The 21819-nt window shown below is 43.5% G+C and overlaps 1 protein-coding gene and 1 long non-coding RNA gene across 3 annotated transcripts; one reads left to right on the top strand and one right to left on the bottom strand.

Moving 5' to 3' along the window:
* Positions 1–1177: 1177 nt before the first annotated feature.
* On the bottom strand, positions 1178–5070 carry LOC140505235 (uncharacterized). Of its 2 annotated transcripts, XR_011967415.1 has the most exons (3): positions 4162–5070; positions 3550–3677; positions 1178–1756 (listed from the first exon to the last, which is right to left on the bottom strand). It is a non-coding gene; the product is annotated as an uncharacterized lncRNA (long non-coding RNA). The 2 variants fall into 2 exon arrangements; XR_011967414.1 differs by having other exon boundaries at positions 1178–3677.
* Positions 5071–5271: 201 nt separating this feature from the next.
* On the top strand, positions 5272–21678 carry BUD13 (BUD13 homolog). Its single transcript, XM_072611014.1, has 10 exons — positions 5272–5526; positions 7393–7483; positions 9295–9379; positions 9980–10699; positions 12447–12694; positions 17793–17895; positions 18273–18411; positions 18666–18850; positions 19398–19479; positions 21258–21678. Exons 1-10 carry the CDS (start codon positions 5384–5386, stop codon positions 21349–21351), a joined length of 1890 nt encoding a protein of 629 aa, XP_072467115.1. The 5' UTR covers positions 5272–5383; the 3' UTR covers positions 21352–21678.
* The last annotated feature ends 141 nt before the right edge of the window (positions 21679–21819 follow it).

Here is a 21819-nt window from a genome sequence, read left to right on the forward strand (position 1 = left end):
CTGATTTTACCCACTAAAAATTAGTAGTTTATTACGTCAGCTGAGTCCTTCATGCTGTTCATTCCTACCCTTGTTGACTCCTTACAAAGTGGCTGCTGTAAATGTTTTCTTTCACAATGGCACCTTCATTTCCCATTTTTAATAGATGACCTGGCTTCCTAGTTCACTGAAAAATTAGTGGTTATCCAAAGGTAGGTCTCTTCCTGCTCCTGGATTCCTCAAAGCTCAACTTCTTTGCCCATTCACCTCCCTTCTAGTCTAGAATAGGCATCTCTACTCATTAAATATAATCCCTGCTTTGTCCTTTTGGTTCCATCCCATCATGCCTCCTGTAGAACCTATTTTCAACTCAATTTACTAAGCATTTATTAAGCATCTCTTAGAGCAAAGCACACTATGCTAAGTACTGGGTCCTCTCACCCTTCTTAAGTGTATTTTGGGTCTCTGTTCCTCCTTTTCTACCTGGTAACATGTCACAGACTCACAGATATGTGTTGGAAGAGACCTTACAGTGCTAGTGTAACCATATTGTAATTAGCAAGATTTGTCTGTAACAATGATAAGCTTTTCTTGGAGATGTCAGTAAAGTAGAACCTGGTACTTTAAAAAAATATTTTTTGTTCGTTGTTATTGGCACGATGCTAATCTTTTTATAGAATAACTTGATCTTCACTCTAATATGTAGCCCTCAGGAAATAGGAAACTGCTCCATATAAGAAAGCTACAATGCAGGAATGAGTTGATATTAGGGAGGGGAACTTAACTGCACCTTTTTCTCTGCCAAAGAAATTGTAATAACTAGCAATATGGGCCTAAGAATACCATGACCCAGAAAGGAGAACCTTCCAGGACCTAAAATCACTACAACATACCTGTAGAGTTTTCCTTTTAACTTTAAAAATATGGAGCAGGAAAAAACCAGGAAGAATTTTAGTACCTGCAAGTGGTCTCCATTTATCCACCTTGCACATCAGTATATTATGCAAATCAGCCTTCTGAAAACACTTTACCTCAGAAGAATAATTCTTTGGCTTTTAAGTCTTACATAATTATTGCTTCTACTGTACATCCTGTCACTGGACTTTGGAATTCTATTGCTACCTCTCTGCAATCCAGAACAAGGTTCTCTCCTCATCTTGTGAAACTCCATCATAGGACATAAAACTCATAATCCAAGTTTTTTCTTAGACTAATTTATATATTTTTAATTAGGTGCATCTGTTAACATACCAGAAGAGTTTTTCCTAAGTAACATTATGCAGCAAAAGATCTGATTGGTTAAAAGTAATAAGCATTAACAGGTACACAACAAATCAACCTAGTTAGACTAGGTGTGAGCTTGAAATGATCTACAGGTAACCAACCTTCCTTCATAGCTGCAGTCTCTGCAAGGAGGAATAAAAGATGACATGATGGTTTTAAAAACTTGGTAATTCATCATGTACAAGTTAGATTGTAAACAGTTTTTTGGACACAAGTGGAAAAAAAGTTTTCAGTATGAAATCCACAACAATTTCCATAAATGTATGCTAACATACAGAGGGGCTGATGGGATACATAGCCTGACTGCTGTGTTTTCTTTCTTCCAAGGTTCTTTGCAGTTCTAAGTCTATGAGATCATTATTCTTGGAACCAAATAGTCCAAGTTCTTCTATTTCTTCATATGGCATGATCTTTAAACACTTCACCATTCCAGCTGGCCTTTTTATGCACTTCTCACCAGTTTATCCATGTCCTTCATAAATTGTGTCTAGAACTGAACATTGTATTCCAAAAGTGTTTTGACCAGGTTAGAATAGGGTGGGATGCTCACTTCCCTCGTCCTAAGTGGTATGCTCTTAATGTGCCCTGGACACATTAGCGTTTCACTTGCCATATAATGTTGAATCATATTGAACTAAAAATCTTCAAATTATTTTCAATTCAACTTTTAATTCAGTTGAATTGCCATGCAGATTATCTAACTGAATCCCCTCATTTTACAGACAGGTCCTCCCATAGGAACCAAAAGCCTTTCCTTGAGCCTTTTCATCCATTCAGCTACCCTCCTTTCTCCCTATCACTAATCACATTTGAAATGGGTGCCTCTACTTCATGGCACCATCTGCTTGCTCTTGTACACTTAGTTAATTTGTCTTCTTGCAGCACTATTCTACCGAATAGGTTCTACCTAAGCCTTTTTCTCCTAAAAGTCACTGAAGAGCTCTTTATCAATAAATTCCATGGATTTTTCCATTTCCATAGTTCCATCTCTGGGCAGATACCTCCCAGATTTATTTATATCCACTTTTAGTCTCTAAGCCACTGAGTTTCAGTCCCTGATACCAAAGGCCAGTTAGATATTTCAAACTGGATGTTCCAGAGACTAACATGTCTAAAACTAAACTTGGTTTTTTCATTGCAAACTTTCTCTCTTGCAAACTTGGCTATTTCTGTCAAGGAAACCTCCATTCTTTCAGTGTCTTGGATTGAAATCTTGACATTTGTCCTGAACTTTCTTACATATCACATATCCAATCAGTTGCCAAATCGTGCCATTCTATATTCATATCTTTTCTTTCTGACCTCTCCAGTCACAGAGCTGCCACCTTTGTTCGGGCCTTTATCACCTTGCAGTTAGATTACTGTAACAGCTCCTTATTAATCTCTCTGCTTCAAGTGTCTCCCCACTCCTACATGCTGCTACCAAAATAGTTTTCCTTAAATGTAGATCTGACCATGATTCCCCTACTCAACCAACTTCAATGTCTTCCTAGTGCCTCAAGGATAAAAAGATAAACTCTGTTTAGCTTTCAAAGACCTTCACTTCCTGGCTCTAACCTGTCTTTCCAGCCTACTTAGGCATTTCTCTCCATCCTGCACTTTGTGAAACAGCCAAACTGACCTTCTCTCTGTTCCTGACACATGACACTCTAACTCCGTTTTGCATGCCTTTGTCTTGGTCATCCCAAAGTAGTCTACCTTCCTTTATGATGCTGTTCAGGCACCATCTTCAAATGAAGTATTTCCGCATTCCTCTCATTGCTAGTGCCCTCCTTCCTAAAGTACTTTACATTCCACTATTTTGTATATATTTGTATTTATTTACTATGTATTTTGATATGGAATTGTCTTCTCCATTAGAATCTAAGTTCATTATGAGTAGGATCTGTTTCACTCTTTGTACTTGCATCCCCAGTGCCTAATACAGTAAGGGCTTAATAAATACTTGTGGATTGACCAATTTCTCATTCTCCTTGACCTGTTTGCCACCTTTTATACTGTTGACCAATCACTTCTACTGTATGCTTTATTGGTTTTAGAGCCTACATTTCTAAGCTGTTCTTGGTCTTTTTCATTGGCTACTAACCTCAGGAGCTAGTGTTGGAGCTGAGCTCAAATCCTACTCAAACACTTTATTAGCTGTGTAACCCCAGACAAGTCACTTAATCTCTCAGCTCTTTCCTCTTGACAATGACAGAATGATGACCATAACAGCACCTATCTCCAACTGTGTAAAGATATTTGTAGAGTTTTGTAAACCCTAACATGCTATGTAACACTACTTACGATATTGATGATGATGCCCTTTACCCCTTATTATGGGGGTTCCCCAAGGGTCTCTTCTCATCTTCACATTTTTTCCATTGGCAATCTCATTTACTGCCAGGGCTTCAACCATGTCATAGTCATCATCCCTGCAATTGATTTTAAAAGATTAATTTTGAAAAATTAGGAATTTAAACACCAAATAAAATAGGCTATGCACATAGCAGAATAGAAAAGAGGACTGTAAATGAAACGATCTCTATTATGTAAAATTAAATAATATAATAGATTGAATATGCAATTTCAAAGCTGCCTTGTCTGATTTTTTTCTTGTTTTCCTACTGTTCTCTTCTGTGCATTTAAAAATTCTAGTGACTCTTTTTCTTTTTTGATGGGCTATCTTGTCCCTGGCTCCTCCTCTGCCCTCCCCCAAACTGAAAAAATAAAAAATAAAAAAACAAAGGCTTTGTAACAGATTTGCGCAGCCGGTTTAAAACAAGTTCCCATATTAGTCATATCCAAAAAAGTCTTTTCCTACAACTTGAGTTCATTATCTCAGGAAATGGGCAGTATGCTTTATCACATCAGTCCTCCAAAATTATAGTTGGTCATCGCATTAAATAGCATCCTTACGTCTTTCAAAGTTGCTTTTCTTCACAACATTATGTATATTGTTCCCCAGGTTCCGCTGGCTTTACTGTGCACCACTTCAAGAAGTCTTCTGTTTCTCTGAAACCATCCCTTTTGTCGTTTCTTCTGGCACAATATTCCATTCTGTTTTCATATCATAATTTGTTCAGTCGTTCCTCAATCGGTGGGCAGCCCTGGTGTCCACTTCTTTGCCACAACCAAGAGCTGCTATGAATGTTCTTGTGTATAGAGGAGCTATGTGGAATATGGGCCTAGTAGTGCCAAGGACGCGTGTAGTGTAGTGACTTTGGGGGCATCATCTGGGGACAAACTGCTTTCCAGTAGAGTTTCTGACCAATTCACAGCTCCCCCATGGCACATGGAGGGTGCTGGCTTTCCCACGGCCCTTCCAAAAACTGCCATGGCACTAACTCGATGACTTGTGATGTAGAGGCCTTTCTTGGTCTGATGGTTGCTAGCTTAGATGTGCGCCCACAGGCTTTGCCTGCTTGTCCTCGTTCGTGTAACTGGGTCAGTTCCTTCGACAGGGCACGTACGCTCGATGCCCACCTGGCACCGCAGACTCATCATGTCTGACTCCCGATATGTGCTCTCTGGCTCATGACGGGCAGGGCTACCCACGCCGGGGAAGGAGAGCGGAGGACTCCCGTGCAGGCTGAAGCACACTTTGTTCGTTTCGTTTGTTTATTTTGGGGGCAACATGATGCTGCGTGACTTCACACGTAAGACGGGCAGACGGGGGCAGAGGCGAGAGGGGGGGCAGAATTCGGAACTCCAAAACAAAGCTGTAATAGAGGGAAAGGCGTTACCACGGACCCAGTCCCGCCCACGTGGCGTGGGGCAGCCGTCCTTCTCCCTCCACTGCCCCGGTTTCATTCCCCTACGTCTCTCTTCCCACGGCCCCCCCCCCCCCCCTTGTATTCCTCCCCGCCCCGCTCCCCGCCCCGCTCCCCCAAACCCCGGGCCGCTGCTTTGCTGGGGCCGTTGTGGCCCCGCCCGCTTCCCCGGGCTGAGCAAGAGCAGGAGCGGGGCCACGCCCACAGCCAGGGACCAATCAGATGCTCCCCTCGCTCTGTCTGCGCTGCCCGGGAGTCCTAGCTCCACCCCCTGCAGGCCCGCCGGGAACGTTTGGCGTTGCGGTTAAGTTTGTGTCCCGCGCCGCGCCGTAGCTCGGTTCCGGTTCTCCTCCGCTTCCTCCGCTGCCATGGCGGCTGCCCCGCCGCTCTCCAAGGCTGAGTATCTGAAGCGTTACTTGTCGGGGCCCGAGGCAGCTGCCGATGCGGGGTCGGAGCCTAGTCGTAAGCGCCGCAAGAAACGGCCGAAGCCGACGGGTGCCGGAGGGAAAGGGTGAGCCAAGGGGGAGTGTGTGTGTGAGTGTGTGTGTTTGTGTGTCCGTGTGTGTCCGTGTGTGTGTGTGTCCGTGTGTGTGTGTGTCCGTGTGTGTGTGTCCGCGTGTCCGCGTGTCCGTGTGTCCGCGGGCCGAGCCGCTCAGCCCCGGCCTCCTCCGCCCCAGAGCGCCCGCACTGCCTCCTGGGCGGCACGGGGTGCCCGGCTCCGCGCCCAGCGCCGGGGGGGCCCCAGCCCGAGCCGCCGGGCACAGCCGGGCCGAGCCGGGAGCGCCCTCCTGGAACTCGAGCTCCGAGCTGCCGCGAGGAGACTGGCGAGGCGCGGGCGGAGCGCCGGGGGCACTGCGAGGGGCAGCGCCCGGGTGTCAGGAATACGGAGACAGGAAAGGGGGGCTCGGGTCGTGACTTTCCCGGAGCTTTATGGAGGGCTGGGGTGGGGGCCGCGTGTCAGACGGCGCCCTGCACAGAAAGAAGGTGAAGGCGGGGGTGTCCCCAGGGGAAGCCGGGCAGCCTCGGGGAGATCACTGACAGCCCAAGGGAGGATGGCCGGGAGTGGGAAGGACACGGGGCCTGTCAGCGGTGCCAGAAAGCAGAGAGGTTGTGAAGGTAGAAGGGGCAGCGGGGGGCACAGTGGGTAGAGTGCCAGGCCTCGAGGCAGGAAGACTCACCTTCCTGAATTCAGATCCGGCCCCAGAGTCTTCCTAGCCCAGTGACCCCGGGCAAGTCCCTTAACCCTGTTTGCCTCAGTTTCCTCATCTGTACAATGAGCTGGAGAAGGAACTGGCAAACCTCTCCACTATCTTTGCCAAGAAAACCCCGAATGGGGTCCTGAAGAGTCAGACAAGACTGAAAGGATGGAACTACAGGAGCAGCTGTAAAGGTAGAGACGAGACTTGGTACCGGATTGGATGTGCAGGTGGTGAGAAAGCACTTTGAGCCTGGGTGCCTGGGAGGGTGCTGGTGCTCTCTGTGGAAACTGGAAAGTTAGGCAAGCACCAGTGACCCTAGGCTGTGGCCTTCCTCCTGCCCTGGCTCCTTGGTCCCCCCCATCACAACTGTGCTCTCTCCTGGCGCTGAAGGCTGTGACTGTCTCTTTGTCATTCCTTTCATCTGACTGTCTTTTTCCCATGAGCTTAGGCTCTGGCCTTATGTAGATGGCCCTCTTTCCCACCTTGTCCCCTCTCTTCTCCAAGCCCACAGTTCTCCCTATTTACTCCCCTCTGTACCCTCTTCCTTCCTGACACCCATGTGCCCCATTCAAATCAACCCAGCTTCTGGGCCAGATCAGTTTCCTCTCTGTTGACCATGTTGCCCTCTCTTAGTCACCAAATTCAGTTCCTTGTCTCTCCCTTTGTATCTCCTCAGTGACCTGAGCCCTGGATACACTCCTTTTCTCTCATTCCCTCCCAGACCTTGAGGAGTGAACTGGGAGGATCCAACCTGAAGTTTGGGATGAAATGCTTCAGAAGTTAAAGGGCAGGGGGTGTTTGGGGGGTGGGCCTGGGGAGAAGAGTACCAAGGGGGCCAGTGAAAAACACGGCAGTGGAATTAGGCCCAGAGGTAGGATTTCAGGCTGGGAATCCAAACTTTTGGGCTTTGAAGTAGGAGATAGCCCACTGGTTGTGGTTGGGGATTTGTGTTCCATCCTGTTCCCAGTCTCTTTCAGAGTAACTTTTCAAAGTTAACTTTTCCTAAATTCTTCAGTCTTAGAGATGTTGGCTTTGCAGGAAAAGGGCAAACTAAATGGGGCTTCTCTCTGTCTGCTCATGCCTCTCTCTGACTTATTTCTGAGCAACTGTTTGGGTCTCCTAGAATGTTGTTGGTTCTCATCTTGAAAATAGTTCTTTTTTCTGACTATTTTCTGTAGGATGAGGATTGTGGATGATGATGTGAGCTGGGCAAATATTTCTACTAAGTTAGAAAAAGAAGAAGAGGAAGAGGAGGGAGATTTGCCTGTGGTAAGTTTGGGAGTAATACGCGCTTAGGAACTTGTGTTTGCTTCAAGCAGATTCCTTTCATTTGGTTATAAGATCACAGAATTTAGAGCTTAGAAAGAACTTTGGAGATTGTCTTGTCTAACCTCATTTTATAGACGAGACAATATCGGTTCAGAGAAATTGATCGACTTCCCCAAGGTCAGGCATTAAGTGGACCCCAACTCTTAATGCTATGGGTGAATGGAAAGTGGTGGGAACAGAGAAGCAATGATGCTTTGCTTAAAATTGTAACAAAATGTTAATTAATAGTTGTGCTATACTCATTTCATTAGGAGCATCATCCTCCTAATAGTGAGGAAGCAATCACACAGAGGGAGTGACTTTCCAAGTGTGTGTTTTTGCTCAGCCAAAACTGTATTTAGTTTATGTTTGCAATTCTCCACTGAAAAATGTAAGAAAACATGCATAACAACTCTAAAGAAACTTTTGCTCTCCTCTTACCACTTAATAGCTTGATGCCTCTGTTCATTCATTCATTCATTCATTCATTCATCAAGCAAGTAAACAAGCCGGCAGACATTTATTAAAGGCTCCCTATGTGCCAGGTACCAGGCTAGGTTCTGGGCATACAAAGACAGAAAGGAAACTGTTCCTTCCTGCCTTTAAGGAGCTTAAGTATTGTGATTGGGGGAGAGCATTTTTGGGGGTAACAAGCAACACTAATACAAATAAATAGATACATAGTAAATATAAATAATTTCCATTGGGAATAACATTAACAGTTGAGAGGATCAGCAGAAGCCTCTTCCGGAAGGTGACCCTTGAGCTAAAACTTGAAGGAAGCTTGGGATTTGTCCAGGTAGAGATAAGAGTTCCAGGGGGGAGGGACAGCTCATTCAAAGGCATGGGGATAGGAGATGTAGTGCCTTGTATGGGAATAGTGAATAAGTCAGTTTGGCTGGGACAAAGGGTGAATGAGAGAGTGACGTTAACAAACAAAGCCAGATGATAAAGGACTTTCGATGCAGAAGTTTGTATTTTATTGTAGAGGCAATAAAGAGCCACTACAGTTTTGGAACAGAGGAGAAAGGTAGTTGGATGTTGTTAGGAGTTTCATGTTGGTGGATCCACTAGCTCACACTGTTCCTTGGTCAGAACAGGTGTTTAGCCAGTGTCTCTTGCTTTGAATTGAACTGTAGCTAGGTGTGGGATTCAAATAATAGTTTGGAGCACAATATGTATTTTAGAGGTGCAAGGGACTAAGAAGACCACCTGGTCCAAGTTATACTTAAACCAAAGTGGCCATCTGATCTCTTCCTTTTTTAAAAAAAAAAATTATTTTTTATGAATATTTTCCCCAGTTACATGTAAAAACAATGTTTAATGTTTGTTTTTTAAAATGAAGGATATATGTTGGACAGGATTTGGTCTACTTTCCTATACTTTAACCAGTGGTGACAGTCTAGAGAGCCTTCTGGACCCTCAGGCTGGGTAGACAAGGAAAGACCAAATTATATTTATCTTTTAGTTCAGAAATAGATGATGTGAAACTTGACAGATTGTTAGAAAAGACTTGTGATGGAACAAATTGCCTTTTTTTTCTTTTTCTTTTTTTGATACTTCATTAGGCAGTGGAGGGTTTGTAATTAAACTAGGGCAGTGGCAGGTTGTTTATGGAACCAGAGGAAACAGTAAATCCTGAGGAGGGAAGACTTTCTCACAGTTACATGTATTAGGGGTGGAGATAGATGTTCTCACTTTAATCTTTCCAAGTCACTTTTGGCTCTGGAGTGGGATCTTCCGGGCTGCTCAAGCCTCCTATATCTTTCTAGGTGGCTGAATTCATTGATGAACGTCCAGAAGAAGTGAAACAAATGGAGGCATTCCGGACCAGTAACAAGTGGAAACTCTTGGGAGGTGAGTGAGTGCCAAGTTACAGGGCAGATCTAAAGGTCGGGACTGTGTGAGAGGCAGCCTTGTTCTTCTTGGTAGAGGTTGGGGAAGAGGAGAAATGGGAAACAGTTTGTTTCTGTGTGTGCCATTCTGGGAAGCCCAAGAGCAGCTGCTTTAAGACTTCCTTAAGGAGATTGTGGAGAACAAAACTTCAGAAAGCACAGCTGCCTCTAGCTTTCACTTGGTGTCATAGATTTCTATTCTGATGGATGGAGTCTAAAATGAATTTATTCACTAGAGTAAAAGACTATGCAATTTTTGTAGTGTATTAACTATGACATAACTTGGTGGATGGTAGAAAGAAGAGGAGTTGTTGAGCAGAGCCATTGAAACACCCAGTCCAACCCACCTAGCTCGTGCTACAGTGGTTTTCTTACTGTCCTTGAGAAAATTTTCAATTTACTTTTGCCATCTTGGGTGCTGGTTCACTGTCCTTGAGCAATACAATTACATTGATCCTTCAGATTTTTGGGGCAGTTTGGAGATAACTACTTTAGGGGAATTCTAGCTAGTGTTTTGGAGCCCAGGAATCTGTGTAGTGCTGACTTTATGCTTTGTATTTAGAACAAAAACAAGACCTATCCCCACCCAGGAGGGCTCGTCACAACTCCTCAGACTCCTCACCTCCCAGGAGGACCCGTCACGACTCCCCGGACTCCTTACCGCCCAGGAGGACCCGTCATGATTCCCCAGATTCTTCACCTCCCAGGAGGACCCGTCATGACTCCCCAGATTCCTCTCCTCCCAGGAGGACCCGTCATGACTCCCCAGACTCCTCACCTCCCAGGAGGACCCGTCATGACTCCCCAGACTCCTCACCTCCCAGGAGGACCCGTCATGACTCCCCAGACTCCTCTCCTCCCAGGAGGACCCGTCATGACTCCCCAGACTCCTCTCCTCCCAGGAGGACCCGTCATGACTCCCCAGACTCCTCATCTCCCAGGAGGACCTGTTATGACTCCCCAGACTCCTCACCTCCCAGGAGGATCCGTCATGACTCCCCAGACTCCTCACCTCCCAGAAGGACCCGTCATGACTCCCCAGACTCCTCTCCTCCCAGGAGGACCCGTCATGACTCCCCAGACTCTTCACCACCTAGAAGGGTCCATCCTAACCTCCCAGATTTAGCTACTAAGCCTTGTCATTCACTGTCTAGTAAAGCCCCTGCCAAGTCCTCTCTTGGTCTGAAGGAGAAGAGCAGTAGACATGGGGATGAATCTTCTCAACATAAAAATCGATCACCTGCCTCTCCTGGGCCAGGGAAACAGGAGCATGACTCCAAAGGTGAGTGCCTCCTGTTCTAAACTTTCTCTTGGGCTTTTTGTTTGTTTGGTCAGTCCACAACATTTATTAAGCTAGCCCTTGAACTAAGCACTGGGGAAACAAAAACACAGGCCTTACCCTCAGGGAGGTCACATTTTAATGGGAGACAAAGGGGAGGTACTAGTAGGGAGGGAAGGGGCTGCTGGGGAGGACCTTTTGTAGCAGGTGGTTTTTAAAGCTGAGTCTTGAAGGAAGCCTTGTGATAGAAATGAGAGAGAGGGCTGGAGGTGAGCAGTTACAAAGTCAGGAGATGGAAAGTTGTGTTGAAAAGTAGCAAGAAAGTCTAGGTTGTTGGGTAGTAGAACATATTGAGGGGAGCAAAGCATAAGAAGACTGGAAAGGTAAGAAAGGGAGTCAGATTCTGAAAGACCTTGAAAGCCACATAGAGTATTTTATATATGATTCTGGAAATAATAGGAAATCACTGTAGTTTATTGAGTAGATGGGGGTGTGTGACATGGTCAGATCTGTATTTTAGGAAGATGACTCTGGTAACTGAGTGAAAGATGGACTGGAATGGAGAGAGACTTGAAGTGGTTGAAGTGGTTAGAAGGCTGCTGCAGTAGTCCAAGTGGGAGGTGATGAGGGTCCATGACAGTGTGGTGCCAGTGTCAGAGGAGAGAAGAAGGCATATGTTTGCCATGTTGTGGAGATAGAAATGACAAGACTTAGCAGCAGATTGAATATATGGGCTTAGTGTGAGTGAGCAGTAGATGACGCTGAGGTTACCCATTTGGGTGACTGGGAGGATGGTGGTGTCCTGGATAGTAAGAAGTAGGGACATTGGTAAGTGGTGTGTGTTGGGGGGTGGTAAAGAATGAGTTCTGTTTGGGACACATTGAATTTGAGATGTCCAGTGGGCGGTTGATGATGTGAGACTGGAGTCAGGAGACCTTCAGGAAAGGTGACTATTTCAGGATTCAGATCGTCCCTTCTCTTCCTGAAGTGTGGCTCCTCTAGATCACCTATCTACCTACTTAAAAACACCCCTAGAGAAAGTCCTTGAAGGGGTAGTACCTTGTTTAATACCAGATTAGAACCTCTTTGAGGACAAGGACTTTATTCATTGCCTTAAGAGTCCATAACCTTTAGTAATGAGATTTGAATACCTGGAAACTAAAGAATATTAGTTCCCAGAATCAAAACCCTGGGAAATTTATTGTGCATTCAGTCTTCTTCAGAGTGGCATTTGTGGCAAAGGAATGAGATTTAATCCTGTGCAGGGAAACTGCTAACTCTTCCCCCATGCCTACGCACTGGTTTCAGCCTCTGACTTAAAGTGCTTTGAACTGTTTCGATTCCTTAGTCCTAGGAATCTCAAAGCCATTATCTAGGAATCCATAACATTCATAATACTCTAAGGAAAAAGGTTAGCATTGTTCTCTCCATTCTACTGATGGGAAAACCTCTACCCTGACTAGGGAACCTTGGCATTTAACATAGTTGTCATAGATTTAGAAACATACATCAGAGTCATGACTCCCTTCTTTCAGTTGTCTTGGAAACACTCATGTCTTTTTTCCCTTCATGTTTTATGTGGATTGGGCATTCACATCAATTACAGTTCCCCTATAGAAAGTGTAATATCATTGTGTCAAACATTCTTAGAGAAGGACTTTTAACTGATCTGAAAGCACAATCCAGATGAAGAAAAATTTATTTCTGAATTATTCTGAAGTGATTAAAGTGTTTCTTCCTTAATTTCTAGACTCTTCTCCTAGCCATAGGAAATCTCAGACAAACCCTTCAACCAAGAAACACCAGAGGCACGATAGATATTCTTCTCTTCCTGGGAAAAGCAACCAGCAGTCTTCTGATTCAGACCTATCTCCTCCACGGAACAAGCAGAAACAAGACTCTGATTCAGACCTTTCCCCACCAAGAAGGAAGCAGAAAAACAGATCTTCTGATTCAGATCTGTCTCCTCCTCGAAGGAGTCAGCCTCCTGGAGCAAAGGTGGGTGTTTCTGGAGATCAGTCACACCCCTCTCTATTCAGAGGGCTTCATCCAGGCCACTTAGATGACAACCTAAAAAAATGCAGCCAGTAGAGAGAGCCCTTGAAGGTATAAGACTAGATTGTTAATTCCTTGAGAACAAGGCCCCTTTAGTTATCCCCATGCCTCCCTCAGTACCCAGCATTATATATTTCACATTGTAGATTTGCTCAATAAATGTTTGTTTATTTACTGTCTGAAAGAAGAATTCTTAGACAGGAAGGATCTTTAGAGGTCATTTTAGTAAGTCTTACCTAATGGCAAGGCTCATCTTAACCCAGCCCAAAAAGGTGAGCTTGTATATATCCAGTTTTCCCAAGTATCTTCTGCATCTATACCCTCTTAGATCTGTCATCCTAATTTTAGGGAGCCCAAAAAGCTACTTTTTTTTTCTCATGACCAAAGTATGGTCGTTAGTTGCTGATTTATAGAATTTAGTTTCTAGAGCCTGAAGACTGGTGCCTAACATATGAAGGATCTTTGGAAAACCTAGTTTCTGTTAATTCCAGAAACTCAAGGACTCTCCAGCTCAGACAGGGCCTTGGTGTGCTAAAGAGCCAGACAGAGCCTGAATATGATAAAATTGGATTATAGTAAAGGAGTTTTATCCAAAGAATTCAGTGACATTCAGCAAGCATTTATTAAATGCCTACCATATGCCAAGCATATATGTGCCCACTTACTTGCCAGGTGCTGGGGAAAGAAGGACAAAAATGGAAATTGTCCCTCCTTTCAAAGTACTGGGGGGAAACAGTTCAATGCCTTTCTGCTAAGGGACATTAAAATTCATGTAGATGGTCCCTCAGGCTTCCTACGCACTCATATTTCCTCATCTTCCTTAGGTGTCATAACTTATTTCATCACTGCACCTGAGGCAGTACCCAAAAGGGTACCACTTCCCTAATTAGAAACAATGGCAGTCTCCTATCTGACCATAATCTCCTATCATTTTACCTTTCCACATGCAGCCTTCTTCTTACACCCATTCTTCATTCCTTTCACACCTCAGTACTGTCTTAGGCCATTACTTTTGTTCTGACTTCATTTTCCTGTCTCTCCATTTCAACACTAACCTGTCTCCTCCTCCTGAATCTCTTGCCCACTTGTCCTGTGGGTACTCTTCTCTTGCCAGACCTCAGCACTGGATTACTACCACTGTCCACTTCCTCTGCTTCTCCTTGTGAGCTGGTTCATGAAGCTGTAGGAAGTCTCACCCTCACAAGGACTAGGCACATTTCAAATTCAAATTATCCGACCACAACTGTGACCTCACTGCAGTAAGGAAGTCTTAGTATTCCTTCCTAACAGACTGCCTAACTCAGTCCCTACAAAAACTATTCCAAACCTTCTCTTCCCTTCTTGAGCTTACTAGACCTCATTCTTTTCTCCATTGAGGACCTTGCTTCTTACTTTACTGAAAAAATTGAGACCATTTGATGTGAGTTCCCTCTTGTCCCATTTTTTCATCTCAAAAGTCCTTAACATCATGTGCCATTTTTGTCCAGTCTCTGACAAAGAGTTAGCCCTTCTCCTGGCCAGAGCAAGTGCACGTACGCGTTTGTTTTCTTCTCTAGCAGATTGTACCCTCAGTCATTTCTCTTGACTCTTCAACTTTCTTTATCAGCTGATTCCTCCTCAGCTGCCTTCAAACTTGCCCATTTGCCTCCATCCTTAAACCTTCACTAGACCCAGCCCTCCCCTCAAGCTGTCATTCTTATGTCTTTCTTCCATTTCTCAACCAAACTCTTTGAAAAAGCTATCTATCCCTAAATGCCTGCACTTCTCCTCTCACTCCTTTTCAACCTTTTGCAGTCTGGCTTCTGACCTAGTCGTTCAACTGAAATGTCTCTTCCTTAAGTTACCCGTGATTTCTTAATGATTATATCTGATAGTTTTTTTCTCAGTCCTCATCCTTCATGATCTCTCTGTTCTGTTTGATTCTGTTGAATACCTTTTCCTCCTGTATATTCTCTTCCTGGTTTTTCATGACACTACTGTCTCCTAGTTTGTCTCCTATCTGTCAACCCGTTCCTTTTTAGTGTCTTTTGCTATCTTGTCATCTGTATCACTCCCCCTGTCTTTGAGTGTACCTCAAGGTTCTTTTTTTTCTGAAGCCCTCTTCTCCCTCTGCATTTCCTTGGTAACTTCATCAGCTCCCACTGGTTTATCTCTGTGAAGCTGACTCCCAGAGTCAGTCCCAGTCTTGTCCTGGACTTTCTTTTTTTTTTTTTCTTTTTTTTTTTCTTTTTTTTTTATTTTGTAATGTTTAACAATCACTGCCATACAATTGCGATTTTATCCCTCCCCACCTACTCCCCACTACCCCCCTCCCTCCCCACGACTGCATACAATTCTGTATAGATTCTACATATACTTTCCTATTGAGTATATTTTCACTATAGTCATGCTATGTAGTCAGACTAAGATAAATGAAAGAAATCGTATAACAAATCAGAACATGATACACAAACACATACACATACACAAACATGATCTGCTACAATATGTGAGTGACTTCCATATTTCTCTCTCTGAGTGTGACAGGCATTTTGCCTTGAGATCCTCCATTGGGATTTTTTTTTTTTTTTTTTGGTAAGAAGTTCTTGTGTTATTACAAAAATCTAAGTCTACCAGAAAATCTCTCACCCACTGTGGTTGTTGCTGTGCATAAAGTTCTCCTGGTTCTGCTCCTTTCACTCAGCATCATGTCCTGGACTTTCAATCCCATATAACCAAGCACTATTTCAGACTGGGTATCTGAGAGATATCTTAAATCAGCATGTCTAAAATGAAATTGATTTGCTTTTCCTTTACACCCTTAACCTCTTTCAGATTTTCCCATTCTGCCAATGACACCACTATCCTTTCAGTCCCCAAAGTTCATCAGTAACTCAACGTCTCATTTTTCTTTCCTCACGTATATTCAGTCAATGGCTAACTCTTGTTGTTTCTACCTTCACATATGTTGCATCTGCCCTCTTCTCTTTATTCCCACAGCCACCATCATTTAGATTATCATAGTGGCCTTTTAACTGACCTCCCTACCTCAAGTCTCTCCCCACTCTAGTCCATCCTAGTGTTGCCAAAGTAATGTTTCTTAAGTAAAGCTCTGACCATTCAACTCCCCTAGTTATGAGGCACCTAGGTGGGGCAGTGGGTAGAGGACTAGCTTCTGGAGTCAGGAAGACCTGAATTCAAATCTAGCCTCAGACATGTACTAACTCTGTGATTCTGGGCAAGTCATTTAGCTCTGCCTTAGTTTCCTCAACTGTAAAATGGAGATAATAATAGCACCTGTCTCTCAGGGTTGTTGTCAGGTTCAAAGGAAATAATATTTATTAAGTGCTTAGCACAATGCCTGGCACATGGTAGGTGCTTAAGAAATGCTTAATTCTTTAATTGTTAATTCCTTAATCAATTCCAATGGCTTCTTCTTGCCAAGATAAAATATAAAATTAATTCCCTTTTAACTTTTAAAACCCTTCACAACGTGATCCCAGTCCATCTTTCCAGCCTCATCATACAGTACTCCTCCTTCTACACTCTGCGTTTCAAACAAACTGTTGCTCTCTGTTGCTTACCAATGGGATTCCAGCTCCCTGTACCATGCCTTTGTACTCTCTGTCCTGCATGCCTGGAATGCACTCCTTCCTTGCCCCTGCCTCAGTGTATCCCTCTTTTCCTTTAAGATTCAGCTGAAGCACCATCTTCTGCGTGAAATCTTTCATGATTCCCTCAACCGCTAGTGCCCACTGTCCCAGACCACCTTGCTTTCAACTACTTTTATGGTTGCATTCATTAACTTTATATTTAAGCTGTGCTTATTTTTATATGTACTTGTCACTCATCGCAAGTAGGGGTGGTTTCACTCTTTGCGTCTACAACCCTGCCCCCTGACACAGTGACCAGCGTGTAATAGGGGCTTAACAAACGCTTGTTGCCTGGCTGATGAATAAATGCAAAGTACGTGTAAAGTAATTTTGGAGTGGGGAGAGTTGGGTAAATGCTAAGAGGAATTTATTACACTTTGTTTAAAAAGAGCAAAATCTGGCAGATTTTAACGTGGCCCAGGGGTGTGGGGGATTTCTTTCTGGAGAATTTTATTGCTTCTAGGAGGAGATCTGGCCCTGTACTTTATTTTGATTAATTATTAGGGCTTTTTTTTTTCTGCATTTAACAAATACACAGTGGAGTGAAAAAGAGGATTGTCCATAAGACTGCAGGTCTCTATTATGTATAGCTTGCTTTTCTTTCTAAGTAATAGCATCAACCTGGAGCTTTTGGAGCTCTCCTCTGGCCCTGTACTTTACATGGCTACATAGACCAAGAAGCTCAAACCATCTGTTTGAATGAATTAAATAAAGCATTTCTTTTGATTGAATCACTGAAATTTCATCTCTGTTCCTTAATTCTTGAAGCAGTCAATATTGTGCAAATTAAGTGTGCTGCTGAAGGGTGTCAGCAATTACCTTACATTTGATTTTTGAGTCATTTTGCCATCTTGAAACAATGTCTGATAAAAGTTTGTAAATGACCACATCATTTGTGATTGTATTGTCACAGTGCACAGGACCATGAATGTTGGGGTTTATTGTTGTAAGTGGAGTATTGTAGCAGTGTAAACTCTTTTAGTTCATGATAAGGTTTCTGACCTGCTTCATAAAAGTGAACTTAAGTCCCTTTTCCAGATAATAAGTTTAGTCCTTGGTAAATGAGAACTGCTGCTGTTTAGTATTGCCTTTTTAGTATTGTCTTTAGTGAGCTGGTAGCTTAGTTTAAGATTCTGTCTCCTCTTAAAACTGGCAAAATCATTAGTTCTCCACAAAAGCTTTCATTTTTGGGTTTTCTTCATCCTCTTTTCTTACTTTGTTTATCCTATGATCTGTATTGAGAGTATAAAATAAAAGCTAACATATTCCTTTCCCAGAGCACTTGTTCCCTAGTCATTATAGATAATCTAGTTAAACTACAACTATTAGTGTTTGAGTCCCTCTAGTATGTACCTGTTGGGGAGGTATGCTGTCTCATTCATTTGTGGTACCCCCTTTCAATTGCACAGGCCACGCAGATGTTTTCTGGGGCCAAAACTGGGTTGGTGTCTGATGTAAGGAGAGAGCAGCAGGAGCTCAGGAGGCAGGACCAAGAAACCAAACATTTGGAAGGTAAAAACTTGGAGACCAGTAGGCTAATCCAAGCTCATGAAGCTTCTTAGTCCTCTTTTGGTCTGTTAACTGATGTAGGATTTTTTTATTACATTATTTGAACCATTCATTGGGTCCAAGTAATTCTTTTACTTCTTTTCCATGATATAATTTCCTAGGTCTGTAGCTGACAAAGATCTGTAGCTTGGGTGGTAGTCTGTGGTCCAGCTATAAAGTTATTTCCTCTCTAGCTTCAGGGCCCTGAGCTGTTATTTTTCCCTTTTAAACTTAGGACACCTTTCCTGTCTTCACAATTCTGCAAGAAGTTTTGATTTGGAAGCTTGTTTAGATTAAAAAGGAAAAAAAACCTTTGAGATTATTCTTTGCATCTTTTGTAGCTGAATTCCAAAATGCTGAAACCGTTTTTCGAGATAAGTCTGGCCGCAAGAGGGACCTGAAGCTGGAACGATTAGAGCAACGGCGAAAAGAAGAGGAGGAGTCAGAGAAAAATGAGCAATATGCTCAGTGGGGAAAAGGGTAAGAGAAACACTGAAAGTATCTGAGCTTTGGGTTACACTGTAGAGACTGAACAGAGCCAGTTTTACCACTGTGCTGACAGGTGGATTAGTGGCAGCTGCATCTCTTATCTTCCTGGATGTTGGGAACAAAACAGCATTTTGAATTTCATTGGTTGTTAGGACATGCTCCTAGTAGAGTAGGGTATTTCCATTCTCATTTAGGATCAGGAATGGTAGACAGTCTACGAGAGTTTCTTGCTTTTCTTTATTCAGCCTTGCCCAGAGCCGGCAGCAGCAGCAAAATGTGGAGGATGCAATAAAGGAGATGCAGAAGCCGTTGGCCCGCTACATCAATGATGAGGACCTGGATCAAATGCTCAGAGAGCAGGAGAGAGAGGGTGACCCCATGGCCAACTTCATTAAGAAGAATAAGGCCAAGGAGAACAAAGACAAGAAGGGTGAGGAGGGGAAAGAGCAGAGAACAGATTATGTGATAACAATCATTTCAGAGCAGTGGGAGCCAAGACTGTCAGTGCTGTGTCCTCATTCTTAAAGGGCAGTTGTAGACCTAACTATTGATTGGTTACCAATGATGGTTTTGCACAGACAGAGGTGACATGACTTGAAGTTATCTCCTTTGATATGTTTGGTCTCTAGCCTAGGAGGTCTCATCATGTGGGTTCCATTAGACAGATTTCCGCACAGAAATGTTTTCTTTGTTGGAAAGGCTGCATGTTTCATGAAAGGAACCCTGGGAGTTTGGAGTCAGACCTGAGTTTGAATTCTAGCCCTAGAACTCAGTAGCTGTGTAACCCTGGGTATATCCTTGCTGAGCTTCAGTATTATAAAACTTGCCCTGCCTAACTATCTCACAGAGCTGAGGGAAATGGCTTGTTAAACCTTAAAGTATTTTATAAATGAGATGTTGTTTTTCTTCACTATTGGTAACAGCTCTTGGGGGTTGGAATGAAATTGTGACTGAGTCCTCTCTTTTTTTATCTTTAGAAAAACCTCGTTACAGTGGCCCTGCACCTCCCCTCAACAGATTCAATATTTGGCCTGGGTATCGCTGGGATGGTGTGGACAGGTAAACCTATGTGTGGATTTTTCAGTGCCCACTAGGTTGTCTGTGTTTTTCCTGCTATGTAGCTTAACTGGCTTTGTCTTTTTTGAGAGAGTCTGTAGCAAAATGGATAGAGCTAGCCTTGAAGCCTGAAAAACTTGGGGTAGATAGATACTGTGTGACCCTGAGCAAGTCACTTAAATGAACCTTTCAGGGCTCTAGGCAACTCTCAAGAATGTAAATTGCAGAGAAGATGCCATCCTGCATTGGTAGAGGGAGTTTCCTCATCTGGAATTTTTCTACATAGGTCCTGTCCCTATGTGTCATCTTTTAGTGCACCCTGTCTCATACTCTGTTCCAGCTACACGTTTATATCCCAGGTGCTTAGCACATAGTACTTTAAAAAATCTCTGTCTTTTTCTATCACCCCTTCCTTCCTTTTTCTTTCTTTTCCCTCCCCCCTCCCTTCCTCCCTCCCTTCCTCCCTTCCTTCTTTCCTTCCTTCCACCCTTCTTTTCTTCCTCCCTCCCTCCCTCCCTCCCTCCCTCCCTTCCTTCCTTCCTTCCTTCCTCCTTCCTTCCACCCTTCTTTCCTCCCTCCCTCTCTCCCTCCTTCCCTCCCTCCCTTCCTTCCTTCCTTTCCTCCTTCCCTCCTTCCCTCTCTCCCTCCCAACAGTACCTGCTTTCTACATCCAGCTTTCAAAATTATCATTAGTCTTGGAATACATCCTTCTTTCTTCTCCTAAACACTGCTGTTCTTTGGTGAAACATGAAGAGAACTACAGATCTTATGCCTGCTGTGTCTGATGCTCATCTGCAATGCTTTCTGGCATTTTCCTGCCACTAGCCAAAGATTTGGGAAGAGCCTCTTTTTCAGTCATGGCCATGTTGGTCTTTGTAGTGAGGGACATTTTGCTTAGCCACCAGTTCAAAGGTTAAGCAAGGACTTACTACAGGTATGAGAGGAGGAATTTAGAGCACGAAACACACAAAGATAGACAAGTGACAGTTATGCAGCATGGTCTCAGAGTTTGTTTTCCCCCTGCCTTTAGCCATCCTAGCTTCTTAGCTCTTCCTGTTCCTGGGACAGTGACAGTTACTTCTCTTTTCTCCACTAGACACTAAGGAAGAAAGACCCTTTCTGGGTGATTCTATAGGCATATTTCTTGAGTTATTTAGATCCCCTCACAACCTGAGCTATTGCTCTTTTCCCTTTAGCTTTTAAGCTCAGAAATCTCCCTGAATTAGCTCTCCATTAGTGTCCAGCTTATTTTCACTTTCCCAATAGATTCCCTTCTGTTCCAAGTTTTCACTTGTTCCTAAATCTCTCATACTTACTTTTCTCTGGTTATTCATCCTTCTTTCTATCTGTCCTTTATTCTATTTCCTGTCAACTTCAGGCCCATCATAATTAAACATTACAAAGTCCCTTCATTACCATATATGTGACACAGAAAAAGAGGTGCACTGAATATACTGATGGTTGGAATGGAGAGATGCAGGCATTAAAGCTCACCCACCTAGAGCTTTCTTTTACCAACCTTACTTCATTTTAATCACTTCAAATTTTCCACATGTCATGTATTTATAGGTTTCTCTACAACAGTTGAATCATGTATTTTTTTAAATGTGTGCTTATGTGTTGCATGTGTCTGTTCTATGTTTTCCCCTTAAATGATAAGGTCCTTTAAGAGGTCAGAATATATTTTTTCCTTTTCTGTGGGTTTTCCACTAGAATGGCCTGTACAGGTCTCTACACCTAATGCGTGCTGTTGGTTACTGTGGTCTTTCTTCTACTTTCAGGTCCAATGGCTTTGAGGAGAAGCGTTTTTCCCGACTTGCTGGCAAGAAAGCTGTTGATGAACTTGCCTATAAATGGAGCGTTGAGGATATGTAGCTCTTGCAGCTAAACAATGACTGTAGGTTCTGCTGGTAGGCAAAGGACAGGAAAGACAGCCAGGCAGGCCCAGGGCTAATAGTTTACACAGACCAGCCATTCATGGTTGCCACCAATGACCCTGGGAGAGAGCTAAGACTTTGATATCTGGTTGGGGGGATACCATGACCAAGGGAAATGTCCATATTCTTCAGCCATTCACACAGCTGCTTCTATCATCTTTTAAGTGACACATGCACCAGTGAGGATCATACAAGTGCCCCAGAGTTCATTCTTGATTGGGCTTTTTTTTTTATTCTAACAAATATACATCTATTTTTGTAACCATTTTCTTTCTGTGTTCTGTTTTCTTAAGGATTCTGAAACAATTGGTTCTTTCTAGTGGGTGTTGTGGGGGGTCGTGTTTCGTGTATCTAGAAAATAGGTGGCAGGGGCTTTCTCAGGATTAAGTGAGGGTTAGAAGTGGAT

This window comes from Notamacropus eugenii, chromosome 5 (genome assembly GCF_028372415.1).
Source record: "Notamacropus eugenii isolate mMacEug1 chromosome 5, mMacEug1.pri_v2, whole genome shotgun sequence".
NCBI lineage: Eukaryota > Metazoa > Chordata > Mammalia > Diprotodontia > Macropodidae > Notamacropus > Notamacropus eugenii.

What these genes read in the sequence shown, in the direction of transcription:
- BUD13 (XM_072611014.1), top strand. Translation starts at nt 5,384, where the DNA reads ATGGCGGCTGCCCCGCCGCTCTCCAAGGCTGAGTATCTGAAGCGTTAC. An exon ending in ACAGGAGCATGACTCCAAAG is followed by an intron (nt 10,700 to 12,446) that starts GTGAGTGCCTCC and finishes CTTAATTTCTAG; the next exon opens with ACTCTTCTCCTAGCCATAGG. An exon ending in GGAGAACAAAGACAAGAAGG is followed by an intron (nt 18,851 to 19,397) that starts GTGAGGAGGGGA and finishes TTTTATCTTTAG; the next exon opens with AAAAACCTCGTTACAGTGGC.